The following is a 20,260-nucleotide window of genomic DNA, read 5'->3' on the forward strand; positions in this document are numbered from 1 at the left end:
GCTTTGCCAGCACACAGAGGGAAACTGGAAAGCAATTCCTCCTTCCTCCTGCCACAGCTTGGCACCTGCATCTCTGCTTGGTTTGGGATCACCCTTCACTCACACAGCCCAGCAGGGCCACCTATTTTATCTCATAGCAGAGAAACGTTGGAATTCTTTGCTGCTGACTCTGTAGCTGAAGTACAAAATTTCTCCTTATGTCATCCCAAAATCTGCTTTGCAAATACTTGGTGCTGGGAGGAATAGGGATGAGTGACACTGGTACTGATGGAGACTGGGTGGCCCAAGCTCTGTGTTAACCCACTGAGCAGCTTTTAGAGAAGTCATACACCTCTCAGGGTCTTATTTTCCCTCTTCAGTCTGCTTGGTTTAAGTAGTTTGTAAACCACAATTTGTAGTTTCAGATTATTTTACAAGATTCTCACACCACAGCCAGTGTCATAGAAACATTTCACTGTTATGTACCAGTTTAGGGATAGATATACAGTTGATACATGAATAAGTCAGGATAATGCTGTTGCTTCTGACACAAAAAATTAAGGCTTTTCATGGTGAAAAGATTCTCCTCTAGTTTGGGGGAAAATTAAAAAAAAAGGTTTCAGCAAAACCTCACTCTCAAAGCAAAAGTGCTCTGAAAGCAGCAAATTCTGTAAAAACATGTACACATATTTTAATAAAAACAGGATAGAAAAACTGCCCAAATGTGTTGGAGCTGTAAGTTATGTGATTGCTGGGAGAATACTGGCTAAAGCACTTCCATGGAATGTGAAAATCTCCATCCCTGGAGAACACTGGAGCGGTGGTCCTGGAAAGGAGGGTCCCATAGCTGATGGTACTGCAGGAAGGATCTCCTCAGACAGATTATCTGAGTTTGCCTTGCAGGACTGTTGTGTTGGGTTTGGTTTCTGTGTGTTACTCCCATGATGTGGACCGTGGCAAATCTCACCAGGAATTTTTATGGGCAGGGATTTTAGAAAATACAGCACAACAGAAGGTGCAGCAGATTGAAAAGCCAACTCATCAACAAAACAGGCAAATCATAGTATCACAGAATAGCTTGGGTTGGAACGGACCACTACAGGTGATACAGTCCAGCCCCCTGCCACAGGCAGAGACACCTTCCACTAGACCAGGTTACTCCAAGCTGCATCCACCGTGGCCTTGAATGTTTGCAAGGATGGGCCATCCACAGCTTTTCTGGGCAACCTCAGGCAGTGCTCTATCTTTTGGGGTTTTTTTTGGTAAAAAAAATTCTGCCTAATATCTAATCTAACCCTGCCCTCTGTCAGTTTAAAACCATTATCCCTTGATTGTGCTAAAAGGTTTGTCCCCACCTATTTTATAATCCCCACTTAGATACTGAAAGACCACAATAAAGTCTCCCTGGCAACCTTGCTATCGGTGTTGGGGGATAAGGAGGAGGAAGCGGTGACCGAGATGCCCGCAGTGCCTGCCCCAGGCCGGCCATTCCCGGCGGGGGGACACGGCACGGGAATCCCGGCGGGAGCGAGCGTCCCGCCCTCGGACCGCCCCGGGGTGCGGCCCCTCCTGCCAGCAGCCAATCAACGCGCCCTCCGCTCCTCTAGCCCCGCCCCTCCTCATTATGCGAGAACCCGCGGCTGTGATTGGCCGCGGGCGCCGCCCGTGCCGCCCCGCCCCGCGGCTCTGCCGGCGCTGCCGCGGCGGGAGCGGAGCGCAGCGGGGCGGGCGGCGATGGGGCTGTGCTGAGGCTCCAGGGTGCCCATGAGGCGCCGGGCAGAGCCGAGCCGAGCCGGGCGGGCTCCAGCCATGCATCCCGCTGCGCCCGCGGGCACATGGGGCAGCGCTTGAACCGCTGCCTCGATGTCCCCGTCGCGTTGCCGCCGCTGAGGCGGAGGCTGCTGCTGCTCTTCATCATGCTCTTCCTCTGGCTCTATATGTTCTACTCGTGCGCCGGCTCCTGCGCCGGGCTGACGACCCGCGGGTCCCCCGCGCCGCCCCGCGCCGCCCCGCCGCTGCCGGGAGAGCCGAGCGAGGAGAGCAGCCTGGAGGAGCAGCGGGCAGCGCCCGACGCCGGTAGCCCCATCTCCAGCTTCTTCAACGGCTCCGGTACCAAGCGGCTGCCGCAGGCCATCATCATCGGCGTGAAGAAGGGCGGGACGCGGGCGCTGCTGGAGTTCCTGCGGGTGCACCCCGACGTGCGCGCCGTCGGCGCCGAGCCGCACTTCTTCGACCGCAACTACGAGCGGGGGCTCGCCTGGTACAGGTACGGGCCCGGCCGGGCTGAGCGGGGTCCCAGCCGAGCCGCGCTCGCCGCCCCGGTGCGGAGATGCGGCCGCCCCGGCTCCGGAGCAGGCTGGGGAGCGCCCGGGCAAGAGTAAATGTTCCGCTAAATGCTTTCCCCACAAAGAACAAGCCCTAAAAATATAATAAACCCAGAGCGCAACTTGAGGTCCCCGCTAGCCCAGGCGGCGGCGGAGCGTCTGTAGGTTTTCCGCGAGCCAAACAGTATTTAATTTTTTTTATAAAGGTTGCATATTAATTTAATATTTTTAAAACTCTCTTATTCCGCTGTACTTCCAGGTCTTTTGCTGGAGCGTACTTCTCCTCCAGCCCAGAGAGTTGCTGGGGGATGGCTGGTGCGTCTCCCGGCTCTGCACGGACCGGCGGGCGATGCGCCCAGCGGCCGCGTGTTCGCGGGGTTTTTTACCCGCTTGGGTTTGGGGTTTTTTGGTACCCATTGGGGTAGGACTTGACCCGTTTTCTCTTTTTCCCCTTTTTTGTGCGGGGGAGGCGAGGTGGGAAGAATTTACCCGTTTGTGAATTTTTTACACGTTTGGCGGGGGTTTGACCCGTTCCGGGAGCGCTGCCTGGGACTGGCAGGCGGTAGCTCCATGTTCCAAATAAAACTTCCTCACTCGGTGCCTGCGTTCAGTCTCCGTTAACTTTTTCCTTCCCCGTGACCATCTCTGGAGCTGATCGGTCGCCCGAGGTCGCGGTCGCCAGCCCGGCGCTGGGCTGCGGGAGCGGTGCGGGGTGTAGTGGGTAACGGGCGCGTCGGGAACGGGATGAACCCTTTGCGCTGGGAGAAAATGATAAATTTCTGGCTTGCATCCTGTAAGGATGGATGTAATTGTCAGTGATTTTGCGAGGAGCAGCCCGGTCCGGGATGCCTATGTGCGGGTGGGCTCGGCGGAGCGGCTGCGGTGGGTGCGGAGGAGAAGCGCGATCGGACACCGAACGAGGGGCGACCCCCGCTTCGGTGCCTTTCTCACCCTTTTTCGATTGAAGTTCTTTTATCAGGAGTGTTTTGAATATGTCTTTCTGCGGAGTGTTTACAGGAATGCTAAAGAAGCCGAGATGGAAACTTTGAAGCTAGATGAAGCTGTGAAGTTACGAATTGTAACCTCTTTGTAGTCTTGAAACTCCCACCCGACAAGTCCGATTAGGTTTATGTCTCTCTTTTTTTTTTTTTTTTTTTTTTTTTTTTTTTAAATGTTGCCATCCCCCAGCAGTTAGTGAAATGAGTGCAGGATAAGATCTGATGAGGAGGAAGTAATTTTTGAAAGCTGTTTCGTTTTAGGACATTCTGTCATCTCATGAAGGCTGTAGCGCGTTGTCCCACAGCAGCCCAAATGAAACGTTTGTAAATTCAGCTGAGTTTAAAAATCTCATATTTTGAAGGAGAACTTGCGTATAACAGAGCAGAAAACCTGTCAGGATTTATCAGCAAAATGGTGTTGTATGTGTTGAGCTCTGTTTTTAATTAGACACCTAAATTAGACCATAAAATGGTTGATTAATCTTTTACAAGTAGGAGGTGGAAGGGGAGAAGGAGAGAATAATGCTTATGATTGAGTTCATCTGTTATCCCAGATGTAGTGGGTGAAAACCAATATTTAAAGGATATACATTATTTTTAAATTTGGAGAGCAGGTATTGTGTTTAACTTCCTAAAGCTTCACCTTATCAGCTGCTGAATTTTAAGCAGCATGGGCCCTATCCCTGCAAATACACTCTGGTTTTTCATTAGTATCTTTGCAAAAGGGCTGTTTCAGCTGAGATCTGACAAATCTTGAGGTCTGAATGGTGATGCTCTCAAGCAGCAAGAGATGCTGGAAATCTTGAAATCAGTCGTGTGTGATTCACCCCGAAGATGGGAGTGTGTCTGGCTGTCTGTGGAACTGGGACCCGGATCACTTGGGGGGGAACTAAATAGTGCAGAATACTTGGGAGAGGATGAAAATCAGCAGACAAGTTGTTATATATTGTGCATTGTTTCTAACTTAATTAGAATTAGATGCAGTAGTTTGTTTCTGTAAGTTTAGTCCTTAGAAGTCAGATCCTATAGAGTAGTAACTCGAAGCTCTTGCTGACTTCAGTCAATCTTGGCTTCCCAGCACTCCTCGAGAACATGTTTATTTCTTCCAGACATAATGAGGTTTTTATTTATTATCTTAGTGTCAATAAAGAGATGTGTTTATATTTTCTTGTTAGTGTTTCAGTGCAGTTGGATTAAAGATGCTGTAAAAGGTGTGTGGTGTCAGCATTGTGCAGTGAGCTGGGCGAGCCTCATCTTTATTTTTCAGATGCTTTTGCTCAAATCTACTGAACTTTGGAACTGGGGGAGTTACTGTGTCCTCAGCACCCGGAGTGCAGTGCAAATCCAATTGCCTGACTTTGAAAAGATGACGATAGAATTTTTGACCCATGTCTCATTTGAAGGGTATTTTACCTAATTGGCTAAATCTGTTTATATTTGTTAGGAGTTTTTGTTTGTTTAAGTTGTCCCTACCATCCAAAATCTTCTTTTTCAGATTTTCAAGATGGAGGGGCATGAGATTTACTTGTTTAACTTGATGAAATCTTATTTCTGCCTGAGGTTTTCATCTATTGAAAATAACTTTAGAAGGAGGCAACACAAATTTGTTCCTCGCTTCACTTTCTGTCAAGTGAAATGAAATCTGTTGGTTTGTTTCCATAGCGTGGAATGCAGAGAGCCATTGAGTGGTGCTGAGTATCATTCCTGAAAAGCAGGGGGAAAATAGGACAAATTAAATGCTTTTTTTTCTGATAGTGAGATAACTAAAATTTGGTGGAAATAACTTCTGTATGCACATTGCAGGGTTTTCTTCCCCCTTCCCCCCTCCCCTGTAATGCATACATCATGTTAACTTCTTCTAGTGAAAATATGTACTATGACAGAGGAGGAATGGGATCCAGCCACTATTGCAAACTAATTTTATGAAGTGCCTTGAATTTTTGGATAGTAGAGAAGTTCCCTCTTTGTGGCAGTAGGGAGTTCAGCTCCACAGCCTGTGTGCATGTGTCTGGCTGAGCAGCCTCAGGGATGTCGTTGCTCTCTTTAGGGTTTACTGTAGAGCTTGGTGGGGAGGAACAAATTGTTTCTTCCAAGTCTAGAGAATCAGTTGTTGAATTTCTTTTATGTTTTTTTCATTTGAGTCAACAATGATGCATTTTGAAATGTCATATGGACTTGAAAGCCTGTTGTCCTATAGTTATTGTAAGAAAAAATTATTGTCATTAGTGTTACATATTTTGGGTTTTTTCCTTTTTTGTTATTATTTTCAGCCCAGTGGGCTGTAATGCCCAGTCCCTCCTGCCTTGGGCTGGGTGTTGTCAGCCCTAGTCAACATCACTGATTTCTGTTTCAAGTCTGTAGCTCTCTGCTAGGAACCCGTGTGCCGTGGCTGTGCCGGCTGTAACTGCGACAGCAGGACTAAGCTGAGCTCCTCTGCCTCTAGCAGTGCACCAGGGAGACCTCTTGTCCTTTTTTCCTCTTCTCTCTTATGGAAAATTCTTAAAATGATGGTGCTTTGTCTTCCCACTACTCCTAGGTTGCCTTAATTCATTGTCCTTGCTGAGACTGGGTGATTTGGATCAGTAGGATCGGGCCCTGTGGTCTGGTGGTGTGTGATAAACTGTTTCAAATATGCATTTCCGAAATTGCTTGGACTTTAGGGTGCAAAGTGCTGCTTGAAAGCAATTCCTGAATTGGGAGAAACTTCCTTATTTTTTATATTTTTCCCCATAAGCCTCCTTTCTTTTCCCCAAGGAATGTGTGGGGGTTCAAGCTGGTGCTTGCAATTGGTCGGGCTGTGAGCAAGGGAAGAATAAGGTTAAAAGTTTGGGGTGAAAGCCCTGATGAACCAAATCTTGAGCAAGGCAGGATTTTGCCCCTGTGTTTGAACATTGTCTATAATCTCTGCTTTAATGAAAATTTAATACTTGCTGCTTAATTGCCTTCCCAGTGGTAGATGGACCCAGCAGCACAGACAGAACTGTGTTTGGTTTCCACTGAGTATCACATGGTTTATTGGCCCCAGGAAGTTTGGGAACAGTCCTGATACTCCCAACTGGACTTTGGGTGCAAATGACTGCATCTGAGCAAAAACTGGTTCCTCCACTGCATTCCTGTGAGTTGTGCTGGGTCAGAACAAGCATCTCCTAAAGGACAGTTGTGTTCTCTGGGAAGGTTTTGCCAAACAATTTCGGTATTGAGATTTCATTTTCTTGATGTGAAAAAAAATTTAAAACTCAACTACTGACCTTGCATTGTGTTGTACTTAAGCAAGTGGGGACTTTTAATGGTCCCCTCAGAATGTGCATGGAGTTCAGAGCCCCCTTGGCCACTGCAGCAACTCCCTATGGCGTGTCCTGAGCTGCTGTGTAATGTTGGGAGGAAAATGGCCCCCAAAAAGAAGGGCTGGGCTGCTATAATCAGTCAGCAAGGCCCTTGTGTTTGCATGGGATCATTCCTTTAGATCTGAGGAGGGTTGAGTTGTTCAAACAGATGGCAAAGATTATTCGTGTTGCTGGGGTTTCAGTGCACTGCTCTGTTTCCAGCATGTTGCTCGATATGACGCACGTGACAAGTTCTTCCCAGCACGACGCTGGGGGGGATGACATTGTCTGTTGTGATCGGGTTTCATGGCCTCACCTGTTGAGCTGCTGAACTTTTCAAAGTTGACCAAGCGTTGGGGGTGCCGGATGCGGGTGGTGGATCTGCCTGGCTAATCGTGTTAGCGCAGGGCGCTGTGGCCTGCCGGGAGCATTGTGCTCCTTGGCATGAAATGATGGGAATGAAAACCCACGGGCTCAGCTCTGAGTTTGGGATTTATTACTTTTTTCTTTTCAAGTGGGCCATGGCAGGTGTCTGTAACACACACCGAGCGTTGGATATCTCAAGGCACTTCCAGACAAGGCTTTGTTTTTAAAAGCATCCAGCAAGCCCTGGGTGCAGTGGCTGTAGAAACTCTACCCGAACTACTGTTCTTTGGAGCTGTATTTCCAATCTGCCTGATGATAAGATTGTCCTGTATTTGGGCCTCTCTTGCTGAGCTGCTTCGTTCACTTGAGCCTGGTTTGGGGCTATTTACCCATCCAAACTAGGAAGAAGTCTAATTTAGTGATCATTCAGCACAGGATTCACGTCTCCTGGTGGTATGACCATGGGTGACCAATGGGTTTAGGTGATAATGAATGGGCCAGGGCCATGTGGGATGGGTAACATGAGGGTTCAAAGAACAACAAATAGTGTGGCACGTTGTCTCAGTGGTGTAATTAGTGGGTCAGGGGCTATCAGCTACTACCTGTTGTCACCATATGGTGTGTGAGCACGGGCTTGAGAGGCTTCTTCCTTGGTTTGTGGGAAATGACTAAGTGCTGTGCTGGGTCCTGACTTGCTGCTGATGACTGTACTGGGGCTTGCCCTAACCATTGCAATTCCAGGTCTTTCAGCAGCTTGCTGTGTGTTTAATTAGCTTTCCAGAAACACCATGTACTTTTTAAAGGTGCTCAGCCCAGCAGCAGCCAGAATGCAATGGAGTAAATGGACCTTATCTTAGCTTTCTTAATGGAAACAAGGGGTCCTGTGATGAAACATATTGATTATCAGCAGGCTCAGAGGAAAGGTGGGGTGAATTCAGGAAAGGCATTTGTGGTGGTGTAACTTTGCCTTCAGGGCGTTGCTCCCAGTCTGCAGGTGGTGGGAAGGGGTGCAGAGACAAGTGGGGAAGGGCGTCACATTGTGCCATGGGTCAGATGAGGGGAAGAAATGGAGGTCAGGAGTACAGAACCTCTGTCTCCACCTGTGGAGAGCAGGGTCTGCTTGGCTGGGATGTACAGTGCACCTCAGTCCATTCATAACAGCGATCCAATGGGGACAATCTCTCCTGGTGCTATGCTATGCTGACTTTGAGTGCTGAGTGGTGCTTTTCCTCTTAGGAATAGCTGTGAAGGAGGAGGAAATTAACTCAGTGATGATGATTTAGCATGCAGTGCCCTTGCACTGGGAAGGTCCAGAGGTGAGGAGGGACTTTTGGGAGCTGGCTTGCTTGGCTGCCTGACCTTTCTTCCTGGCCCTGTGGCCTCAGGAATCATTCAGATAAGACCAGAAACTTGGGTGTTTGGGACTTATATGATGGTGGAAATGTTAGAGAAATGTAGGTGTACAGGTGCTGCTGGCAGATCTCACACTGATTTCTGGTAAATTAATAATTCAATTTTTAAAATCTTTCTGTCAAGATATGTGAGCATGGCAGTGCCCCGCCACGTGGTGGCTAGGGAAACTTTATTTAGAGAAAAATAATTCCAGGTTCTGCTAAATGCTTTACATCTGTGTTAACCTCCTTGGAAACGCCCTGGAACTAGCCTGCTTCTACAGCAGTTTTGTTTTTTCTCTCTGTATAGAAAAGGGAGGAAGAACATCTCTGTAGAGGGATGGTGTGACCTAGCCCTGGCATCAAGTGAGTCATGGCTCTGTTTGGCAGCAGGTCTGACCCAGAGTTTAATTTGCAGCCTGTCTGGGACACAGAGCAGTGTGGCTGACCCTGCCCTCGATGTGGCTTGTAAGGTGTCACACATGGAGCCTGGCTTTGCTCTCCCTGTGCTGGTGGGTGTCATCCTTCCTGGTCCTGGTCTTCTTGTGAGGGTTGTGCTCATAAAATTCCATAGATCAGGGCTGTAATTTGGCCAGTCTTCTCTGCTGGTACTGCTGGGGATTTCTATGAATACACCAAAGTGGCTGGTTTGTAATAAAAGTGAGCAGTTGTAACCTTTCCCTGGAACTGACACAGACTTTGCATTCCTGTCAGTGCAGCAGGCAGCTCTTTCAGAAGAGAGGGAGAATTATTGTGTGCAGGCTAGGTGGATGTGTGCATTTGATAGATCCTTCCTAAAAGTGAACACAAGGCCAAATCCTTCATTGCCACAAACATGGTCCAACAATACTGAATATGACTGTATTCTGCTGCACTAATTCCCTTTAAAAATGCACTTTTTCATGTGGGAAGTTGGCTCTGATGAGGAGACGAGTCTTCAGCAGCCTGTGATGACAGAGACTGAACCAGGTCCCCAAACATGACTGTATCTAATGCAGTCCAAAACTCTGCCTAGGGATGGGCTCCAAGAGCAGACCCTCAGTGTGTATCCATGTGACTGTGCAGAAAATGTCCCCACAGAAACCAAAATCCATTATAATTATTAACTTCAATAAAGCATCTTGACAAGCTTCATATTAAAGCCCCAAGCTTTCAGCCTCTTTTGATTGTCAAATGCAAACTTGCATTAAAGCTTGAAAATCTTGAAACTTGAAAACATAAAACTTCAAGTGTGGATGAATGGCACAGGGAGGCGTAGGAAATCTTTGGAAAAGTGCTCATTTAGTGAAAGGGCAATTGTGCTGGGGTCATGCTCCAGTAGTATTTTTGATTTGAAATGGGGTCCAGGGGCTGCAGCGGCTGAGCAGGCTCAGACCATGGATCCTGTTGTCACTAGGGGGAGGATGAAACCCCAGCGTCTTCCTAATAAAGTGCTTTGCTTCTTCACTGAGCTATGATTTTTTTCTTTTAAATCTGGCAAGGCCTGCAGCTTTGGCATGCCTTCAGTTTGTTTTTCTAAAGATGTATTAGACTTGGAAGGAATTCAGGAGGTGTTGGAGTAAACAGGAGGTGTGTCCCAGCCCTTCGGTCCCGGAGTGGCTGTGCATGGTCCTCAGCAGTTTGTACACAGGGCCATGAATGCTGTTGCTAAACGTGATTTGTAGAGGGACCCCGTGACTGTGCTGTGTGGGAACAAACGTGCTGTCTGCCACTGAGGTGCTGTGCCTCTGCTCTGAACCCCTGCCCACACCTCTGGTGCCACGTTTAGTAAATTGTGCCAGATCAGAGCCAGTGTCCCGAGTGCTGGGGTTCCATCTTCTGCAAGTGGGTTGGAAAGGAGCAAGCTCATGAAGGTCTCGCCTGCGACCAGTGGGGCAGAGGTAGTTGTCTGGGTGGCTCTGAGCATTCCGGGGCTCCTGTTCTGACTTAACTACAGCTGGACCAACCAAAGTGAGCTGCAAAAAACCGGGCAGCCCGGGCATTGCCCCCTTTTGAGGACATGCTCTTCCCTTTCCCAGTGCAGTGCACTGACTTGCTGCAACTTAACACAAAGCTTGTAACACCTTTTTTTCCTCCCCTTTTAATTTCCCTCTCGAGCTGGTCTGGTAACTAATGAGCCTTGGGCTGTCTGCATGGCATTTGGAAAAGCAGAGGGAATAGCTAATACAGAGTGCTGAGCAGGGAAGGAAGCCTTGAGAGGAGATATCAGCCCTGCCAAAGCAGAAGTGGAATAGCCGGTTAGGGCTTCACCCTGGGTTTGCTGCAAGCCCAGAGGGGCTGGGAGCTGCTGTCTGCTCTGGGAGTTCCAGGCTGGCGCTGCCCAGACAGCCGGACGCACAGAGGAGCCACCGGGCACATGCTGGAGCCTTTGCCAGCTGCCCTGCTGCCCTGCCACTGCTGCCTCCCCCCAGAGATGACTGCTCAATGCAGTGTAATAGTTAATTGGGCTATATATAAACAGAAAGCTCATGTGGTCCTAAAGTAGCTTAAGAGCCAGTGGGTTTCCTCTTCTCTGCCTTCCTCCCTGCAGTCTTCCTCTGCTGGGGCTCCTCTGCGGGTGAGCCCTGCGGTTGTCACAGGCTCGGCTGCTCCATCAGGGCTCACCAGTTGGGTTAAGCAGCTGCACAGCTGGGTTGGAGCCCAAAAATGATGGGGGCAGAGCAATGCCTGCTCTGCCTCACCCAGTTCCCCCATCAAGCCCACTGCTGGTGCCGGAGGACAGGGCACATGCCAAGTCTGCCTTCCCAGAGTGAATTGCTTTACTCAGTGGTGATGCCTGATGAGGAATAGCCCTAAGCTGGGAATGGCTGCTGGCATTCCAAAGCTCCTGTTGCTTTGAGACTCAGTATAGCAAGAGCTAAGCTGGACAGCTTGTTCCCCATCATGGGAAAACCACAGTGTGGGGTTCAAAACCTCCCAAAAGGCATGTTTGTGTAACATTTGCAGAATGGAGGGGAAGAATAAGCTGGGCTAGGTTTCCTGGAAGAGCTACAAAAACTTAAGCTTGTAATGAGGCTTGAAGCTAAACCCAAGCAATTGCTTGCCTTGTGACTCCTGGGGAGCTGAGGCTTGTATGATATCAAAACTGATAATGCTTTTCTATTCATTTTCTCACGTATCGATCTAAAACTGGTTGAAGCTCACTCCAAATGTAAAAATTGAGGGATAACATTTAGTTAAGCACGATGTTATTTTCAATGTAGCTGCAGAAACATCTTAGGGAAAATTAAAAATCAGACTTCTTAATCAAGCATTAGGGATTACGTGCTGTCAAGGCAGTTGGAGAAGTGCAGAGCAGCTTCCAGCCCTTCCAGACCAGCCCAGGTTTTACAGCAGGAGCATATACATTGCCTGAACCCATCAGCAAACTCTGACCCTTGGTTTTGCACAGGAAATCCTTGAAAACCAAAGAGACCCCACATGTGGCTCCAGGAGTCAAGGAATGAGCATCGTCACTGCTCGTGTTTGCTCTGGACCCTCTTCTGCTGCTTCCCAGGACGTTTCCTCATGCGTGTGTAGTTGACTGAGGGCCACCACCAGGGGTGAGGGCTGGTGGAGGAGCTGCCCGGGGTGATGGGCTCCATGGGAGAGGTTGTGTTTTGGTAGTGCAGGTTGTCCATCTCCAGCTCCCTGGCTCTCCAAGGCAGAGCTGACTTCTCTCACTTTTCAAGCACCAGGCTGCATCTACATCCCGGGGATGGAGGCAGAGAGAAAGGACTTTGTGAGGCTCACAAAGGAGTCCCAGAGGGTTCAGCTGGGTCGAGGGGGTTGTGCTGTCTCTTTGAGAACCCAAGGGTGTAGAGATCAAAGGTGTGGGTGAGTCAATTACAATTCACATTTGGTTCATCCATATGTTTGGGTATTTGAAAAGCTTCAATAGTCGCCCATTTTATATCTCTTATGCTCATTGATTTGTTAATCTGACACTTGGTTTCATCTGAATAATAATAGCTGTCATTCAGAGTCCTCAGTGTTCAGGGAAAAGTCATTTCACTTGGGCTGTGCTCTAAGGCCTTGGCAGACTGGCCCACAGTGCTCTTTATGCACAAGGGCGTGAAGGACTTGTGGATAATTCAGCCCCATGGCTGGCTCTGGAAGGAAATTGGCTCTGAATGAAGACAGGGTGGGATGCTGGAGGTTGCTGGAGGGCTTTGGCACGTGTAGTTTTACTCATAAGTTCCTTCCTGGCTGTCACCATAGCCATGGACCTGCCACCACAGTGCATGGGGAGTGAGGAGATGGCAGGGTTACATGCAGAGACAACCCAAGCCATCAGAAATGGCAAGCAGGCCCTCTTGAATAGTGCCTGAATGCTCTGGACTAGATCAAATCATTGGTATGGCCATGTGAAGTCTCTAATTATGTGAATACCTTTTTAATGAGAAGCAGTGTTTTGCATCTGTTGTACTTGCAGCAGAGCATCTCCACCAGCTGAGCCTGCTCTTTAAAGAGCTCTTGGCTGGGTGTCACTGACTGTTTATGACCACGCCAAGATCCCAGGTAATGACTGGGCAGAAAGGCAGTCTGCAGACAGACCTGCTCCTTCATGTTTCCCTAATTGGCACCTGTCTCCCTCCTTCACTGGGAACTTCTCTCCTTCCCAGGGCTGGTTGGGTTCCTTCTGCCTTACCCCAAGTCCTGCAGTGTCACTGGGGATGCAGGGATGTGGTGGCACCATAAACCTGCAGCCTGATTGCCTCAATGGTCATGCTAGGCTTTAGTCCTGGAAATTAATTGTATTTTCTGTCTTTGATGCTTGATGTAAGGTGTCAAAGGGAGGGAAGAATCAGCAGGTGCATCCTGGCCTGACTAGAGATGTTGGTGGAAAAAATCTCATTCTGGACAGACATCTCACTGCCCTGGTCTGTTTGCCACAGAGAGATCTTCATTTCCAGCACTACTCCTTTATGAGAGCAAATCACAAATCCATTAACAAATGAGTTGAGGTGACAATCCCATTTGTGTTAAAATGCATTTAGGGATCAGTACTGATAGGATCACCGGTGTATTAATTTGCCAGGCCTTTTGTTCCAGTGGGTGGCAAAATTAGCTCATCCCAATGAGGGTCATACTGACCTGGCCAGTGCCCAGATTACTGATGGTTATGGTTGATGCCACTCCTCCCTTCTGAGAAGGAAGCAGAAGACTTTCAGGAGTTAATTAGGTGTCTCAGCTGGGAATAAAGTCTAAACCAATTTTAAATTCTTGACCCACTCAATTTGATGCTGAGGGTAATGAGCAGCTGGTGAGTACAGAACATGCTTGGTTGGTTGAGCCCCCTCCTGGTTTTCCTCTGATGGATTTGCTCTTCCCTGCTGTTACTGGCTACAAGGAAGGTCCTCTGATGGTCAGAGAGGCATCCCGTTCCCTTTGTTTATCACAGCTGAGGAGAAGCCTCAGTACTGCACGGTTTCAAGGCTGGTTGGGGTGTTGCTGAGGAGGGAGCTGTGCAGGTGAGGTTTGACAGCACCTTTTTGGCATTACTTGGCCTGTGGAATATGTGTACATGATCAGAAAGGGCAGAAAAAAACTCATAACTTTCTTTCTTCATAATGAAAATGGAAAACTGTTTTCTGTGCTGTTGTTTTGAAGGTCTTTGCTGCTCAGGTGGTGCTGGGTGCCTGTTGGATCACTTTAGATGCAGAAAGTGAATTCCTGGAGATCCTACATGGCTTTCTTGAAAAACTGTACATGTAAATATGTCTCAAGATTTGTTTCAAGCCTGGTTTTACCCTGTGAGATCCCTTCCCACATGCTGTGGAAGAGTAGTGGTCTCTGGTTCAGATGTGACATGGAAGATGTTCCAGGGCATGTCAGTGCACAGAGGAAAGTGCTGCTGGGTGAATGAAGTCTCCCTGCTCTGCCCTCCCTGCTTTGTTATGTCCATGGTGAGGAAGAGGAGCAGGAGCAGAGCTGCCACCAGTCCCTTTTTGGGGGTCTAAGTCGTCACAGTGGTTCAAGCCTGACTTTGGCATGTCTTACTGTAAGGGTAGACAAATCACTGGGGATACTCCCCCAGCATGAGTTATGATCCAAAGGGTGAGAGCTGGGGTATCACTCAGGTCTCCAAAGTCTATCAGGAGGCTTTTTTCTCTAATCATCTCTGTAAAGACCCAGAGCAGGAAGGCTGGACTTAATTAGGAGAAATGTGTGTCAAGGTGGCAAACAAAGTCCTCCCTGTGCAAATGCTGGGCCGCTCGTGCAGGTGTTTTACAAAGGGCAACATTATCAGTGTAAGTAATTACCTGCCTGTGCAGGCACACAGATTAGGGCATTTGTTTCTGTGCTGGGGAAAACACAAAAGACCTCTCAGCAGGGCTGTGATTTATGAGCATTACATTAGGGGAACATGGTTGTACCTGTGTCTTGCTGGAGTGGCTGTTGACTTGTATTTCCTTTTGGGGTTGGCTCTTTGCTGTGTGGGTTGAGGGTTTTTTCCCACTTTCTAGCAGAGTTGGAGCAGGTGAAATGTGGTGGCTTGGCAGTGTCCCAGAGGAGAGGCAAAGCCTGGGAAGTTCAACTCCTTGCAGTGCTCTCCTGGGTAGAAATGTGTCAGGTGTTTCTGAGACCAGGGTTGGCCACTCACGTTCAGCTGCTTTTTGGTGGCTGGAGAGAGGCTGCTGCCATGGCCACTACAGGGTTACTTAACCAGAAAGTTAAGTATGTGCCATAGAAATCTATATCTATAAAGCTGGCATGGACCCATACCCTAGAATGGCTCAAACTAGAACCAGCTCTTTTTCTGGGAAACTGGGAAAGTTCCCTATAGCAGCACAGCTGCAGAAACAGTGTGGCAGTGTGTTGCTGCCATGCAGATGACTGGGGGGTACGAGATGTGACCACCTCCCCTGCCCTGATTTCACCAGATGTGCTCTTTGATGTGTACCCTGCTCGCTGGGCTCACCACTCCAGCATACAGCAGAACGAGTCCCTGGAGCAGGCCTGGAAGAGGCGGTGCTGTAGGGATGAGGCTGCTGGGATAACCTCCTGGGGGCTGCCTGGGTTAGGAATATCTCCTGGTGTCCTAGCCAGGGGCAGGAGCCCCAGGCTGCTCTGGTGTCACAGGTGGGATGAGCCAGGAGGATGTTCTGTTCCACGTGCAGTGGTGGGTAGTCCAACCCTTGGGTGAGTTCTGGTGCCACTTGCTTTGGGCATCTGATTCCTGAAACACCTGCTGCTCCTGGGACAGCAGCAGAACACCAACAGGCTGTACTTTCTGCAGTGCCAGCTCTGTGTGTCTCAGTACCCACTTCTGCCTCCCCCAAACCCCAGATCCTCACATCTCTGGGGCTTCACCTGATTATATTGCTCCCTAAGCTGCAAGGAAGCATTTTCCCAAGACCTAGGAGGAAGAGAGATGCCTTGAAGACCTGTAAGGAGCAGGGCACCTCTCCTTTGAGAGGATTAGTGCGTTGCTACAATTAAGAGAGCAAATTGGTGGGTGTGGGAGCTGTTTGGGGCTGTGGACTGGATGGCTGAACTTACCCCAGCACTGGCTGGGGCTCTTGCCACATGGGGGCTTGTGCCCGAGCCTTGGTAGCAGGGAAGAGGTGAGAGGGAAGAAGCTGTGGTGTGAGCAGTGGGCATTGGTGCCTCTTGGACGTGTCTAAGTGGCTGCTGAGGGGCAGAAAAGCTGACAGTGAGGTGTAGACTTTGCCTGGAACTTGTGGGAGCAGCCCAGTTGCTCTCTTGATGGAGTTGAAGCCAAACCCCTGAGGTCAGAGTCTCTGGGTTCATGGGGACTGTCTTAGTCCCATATCCTCTGCTGCAGGAGACCTTTCTGTCGCCTGGGTACCATGGATGTGTTTTGGATATCCCACCATTATGATTTATTCATCTGCTTTTAAGCCTCTTCCAAGACAGGCTTCCTTTGCACAGCTCTACTCTGAGCTAGCAAAAGCCTTGCAAGAGCTGTGGGGTTTTTGTCTTATTTATTTGTCTCCACAGTTAAGCCATAACTCCAGACCCTGACTCTCTTACTTAGCTGTTTTTTTTCTGGACAAGGACATTCTGTACTTGCAGGGGCTTGCCCAGTCCAGATGCTGGTTTCAGCTTCTCATGAGGGCAGGACTGGTACTACTTAAGTAAAGCTGAGTTCAAGGATTCACATCTCTGTGCAAGGATGTGTTGAACTAGCACTCTTCAAGAGCAGAACTTTGTCTTGCAATGAGTCTGTAAGTGGATCTATCAAATCTTTACACAGTAGGAGGTTAGTACACATAATGTTAACTCTAGGCTATAAATTCTTGAGGGAGGAGAAGTTGCTGGTCTTTCTGGTTGCAAAAGAATAAGAGGCAAAGGCAGTCCAGTGAATTTATTTTTTACCAGAAATTAGTTGTAAGCATTGAAATCTCTCTGAATGCCTAAAATTCTTCCTCTTTCCTCCCTTTCAGGCTGTTATCTATTTAATTTATTGAGAAAAATGTTTCTGCAGCTTTGCAATAAACTCTGGCACACTGTGACAGTAACCTTGGCTTTTTAGGAGCCTGCAGAGGTGCAGCTCTGGAGTAGCTGCTGATTTCCCAGAGCGGGCAGAGCTGAGATGCCTGCTTCTGCTGCGAGTGCTGGGGTTCGCACTGGTGGCCTCCAGGTGCCAGAAGAGGGGGAAGAGGATTACACTGGTGCAACTGAGGCACTCCTGCAGGGATAAATTCCAGTTAAACACTCGAGCGGGGTGTGTAAAGAGGAGTCATGGAGCAGGAATAAAACACACAGTTTGGTGTAGGCAGTTGGTGCTGCGATCTTCTGATAAAGGGGCTTTAGTCCCAGTTTGTCAGTTAGCTCAGTCATATTTCCTGCTGATTTCAGGGGATTTTTCCCCCTTAAATCATGAGTTTCACAGAACTTCCCTCTCCCTGCTCTGCTTTTAAACAAAACCAGTCTTTTTGTCCTTTTTTGGGGGAAATGGAGGCAGATTAGGGTTATCCCACATGACTTGACTGGTGGGCAGCACAGCGCAGTGATGCTGGGCAATATTCTGAGGAACTCACCCATGAACAGCAATTAGCTTTTGCCGGTGGCGCTGCCGCCTGCCCGGAGCAGCGCCGGGCGCTCTTTGTGCCCGAGGGCTCCGGGGGGACCCTGGGCCCCGAAAAGGAACGAGATGCTCATTTCAGCCCCACCCCCTTTCTGTGCTCAAAAGCTCTTATTTTCAGAGCAAAGCAGTATTGAAGCATCGGGACAATGGAGCTCAAATCCTGCTGGGGGAAGGGAGATGCTGGCAATTGCATCTTTTGTTGCTTTTTCTTCTTTATTTGCCTATGGCCTCCGCCATCCCACCCCTCCAAGAAATCCACATAGATGCTCACTAGATGATAATGAAATCACTTTCTTGGGACCTTGCTAATAGGATTATAATTATTACTGGAGATGAACTGGAGTGAATAGAATATTTACCATTTCATCTTAAATTATTGTAAATCCCTCCAAAGCAGCCCTTTGATATGTAAAGTGCTGCTCCTCTCCCCCTGGTGAAGATAATTATTTAGTGGAAGTTCAGAGCTTTTAAGTATGGTGGGGAGTAGAAAGAGGCTTCCGTGTTTACATAAAGAGAAGAGGAGGGCCTGTGTAATGAACTGGGGACGTTGATTAATATCTTGCCTGGCTCCAGCAAAGGAGGAGGGAAAGTTCTTGCTTAGCAGTTGTAACATCTCACACTGGGTGGGGAAGAGGTAAAAAAATGATTGAAAATTTAGCTGTTCCTAATCCAAAGAAAGCTCCACATCCCTGCAGCCTGTGTTCAGTTGGTGCATGACCTACCCAGTGACAGTGGCAACATTCTGAATTTGTTTTGTAGGGCTGGAGGAATTTCTGTTAGAGGAATGACCAGGTAGCCTGGGTGTCCTCAGGCTGGCAGAGAGATTTCTTGGGGGAAAGTATGGTGCTTGCCAGACTTGGAGCTAGGCCGGAGATGGGGGGAGGGATGGACTGGTGAGATGGTGCAAGGGCTGGGGCTGTGGTGTGAGGGCAGAGGCTGATGAAAATGGGCAAACGAGGTGCCTTGCCTTGGATGGGCTGTGCATGCAGAGGTTCAGGAGGAATCATGGAATATCCTGGGCTGGAGGGGACCTTGAATATTCCCTCATGTCATCCCCGCAGGGACACCACTCACTAGAGCAAATTTCTCAGGGTCCCATCCAACCTGGCCTTGAACACTTAAAGGAATGGGGCAGCCATGGAGACGAGGGGTTGGAAGAGAGATTGACTGAGGATTGTTAGGTGGACACAGTGTGTCAGGCAGAAGAGCTCAGGTAGGAAGGGAGATTGCTCCAATCAGCCACCTCCAAGACCACCTTTATGCCTTTGCATCCTTTGCCAAGGAACAGGCATGTCCCAGGAGCGATGGTGACACCACCCATCAGCTGCCCAGGAGTCTCTGTGGAACCTGGGCTTCTCTCTTGTGCTTCCTGGTGAATGCATAAGCCTGTTCTGTGCAGACAGGACTCCCACCAAGCGTTTCTGCTGATCTAAGTTATTCCTCCTCTGTAGGCTGCAGCTCTGTGGTACACCATATATGGCACTTTGATACAGGAGGCAGCAGCCCTGCAAGGGATAGCATGTCATATCTTGGTTGTGAGACTGCTTCTAATTAACCCATTTAATCTCATGCAGTAGGGGAGGCATGTGGGTGAGAAATGTGTTTTGTCTGGCACAGGGAGGCTGCCTTTGCAGCAGAGGCTGGTGGAACTCATTACACCCATTGCTGTTCCCAGAGGCACAAACCCTCCATGGATCAGTCCCTGCTTTGTCCAGGTTGGTGCTGGGATGCTGCTGCAAACTGTCTGTTCAGCTCTGGATTAGCTCCCCGTGTCCCAGCACAGAGAGGGTCAAGCCTCTGTGGTGGCTCCTAGGTCTGATTTGAAGGCAGGGACTTCTGAAGAGGTGAATAAAGTCTTTAATTTCAAAAAAAACACCCAAAAACTAAACCCCAAAAGTGTCCTAAACCCTGATATTTGCTATGGTGTGCTCCCCCTCCTTGGGGCACTTCTTCCTTTGATTTGCCAGGGCCATTTGTTGTGTCCTGGCTGTGCCATGTGGAGTGGGGACGAAAGGGCCATCTGCCCCTGCCCTGCATCTCCCCACTCCTCAAACCTTTTTTATCAGCATCAAAGGAGCTTAGACCAGACTCCTCAGCCAGACCAGAGCCTGTTCCTCTGGGGTACATGGTGCTGCCACCCATGGCCACCAGCTCTTTGGTCCCATTGAAGTCCCAGAACACCTTCCTCACGGGTACTCTTCACACACAATTACCATCCTCTCCCTCCTTTCATCCCCAAAATTCCCCAATAAGTGAAGGGCACCCAGCAGATTTGGGGACAGGGAGCAAGGAGGGTGAGAAAAACATTGATTTCAGGCTGACATATTTTTTCCTCCTTTCCCTCCTCCTTCACTTACTCCTTCCTCACCCCCAAAGTTCATTAATTCCCATCATCTGGTTTGTGTAATTATCGTGGCGAGTGTTTGACGGAGCTGGATAGGGTTACATCCATTTCAAAAAGGCCGAGGCTGGTTCCCAGCCATTCCCTTTTATTGTTGTATAATTTGCCAACCCAAACAACAGACTCCTGCTTGAGACAAAGGCACACATGTTGTTCTTACCACTGGTCATAAAAAAAGGAGAGACTGCCTGCTACTGTACAGGTCTGTGGTGCAATAACAGCTGAAGCCAAGGAAAATTTTTGATAAGATGATGTATCAAATAATAAAGCAGCAAGCACTCATACACCCAAAGAGGAATTTGCTATTGCTTCTTCTCTATTTCTTCCTCTCCCCCCATCTCCCTCATTGCCCTTTCCCATTGCTGTCACCAGAAAGCAGAGTCAAAGCCAAGAAGATAATTTTGAAGCCAGTTGACCTGTGTGCCAGTGGCAGGGTTTGTG

General features: G+C 48.8%; 1 protein-coding gene across 1 annotated transcript in view; it reads left to right on the forward strand.

Annotated features, from left to right (window-relative positions):
• The first annotated feature begins 1,671 nt into the window (after nucleotides 1-1,671).
• HS3ST3B1 (heparan sulfate-glucosamine 3-sulfotransferase 3B1) overlaps nucleotides 1,672-20,260 on the forward strand; it is a 29,424-nt gene continuing 10,835 nt past the window's right edge. Inside the window, exon 1 of the mRNA XM_039703748.1 lies at nucleotides 1,672-2,245. Coding sequence (XP_039559682.1) covers nucleotides 1,815-2,245 — 431 coding nt within the window. The 5' untranslated portion in view covers nucleotides 1,672-1,814. The remainder of the gene's footprint in view (nucleotides 2,246-20,260) is intronic.

The sequence above is a fragment of the Passer montanus genome, unplaced genomic scaffold (genome assembly GCF_014805655.1).
Source record: "Passer montanus isolate IOZ18808 unplaced genomic scaffold, ASM1480565v1 scaffold168, whole genome shotgun sequence".
NCBI classification, from domain to species: domain Eukaryota; kingdom Metazoa; phylum Chordata; class Aves; order Passeriformes; family Passeridae; genus Passer; species Passer montanus.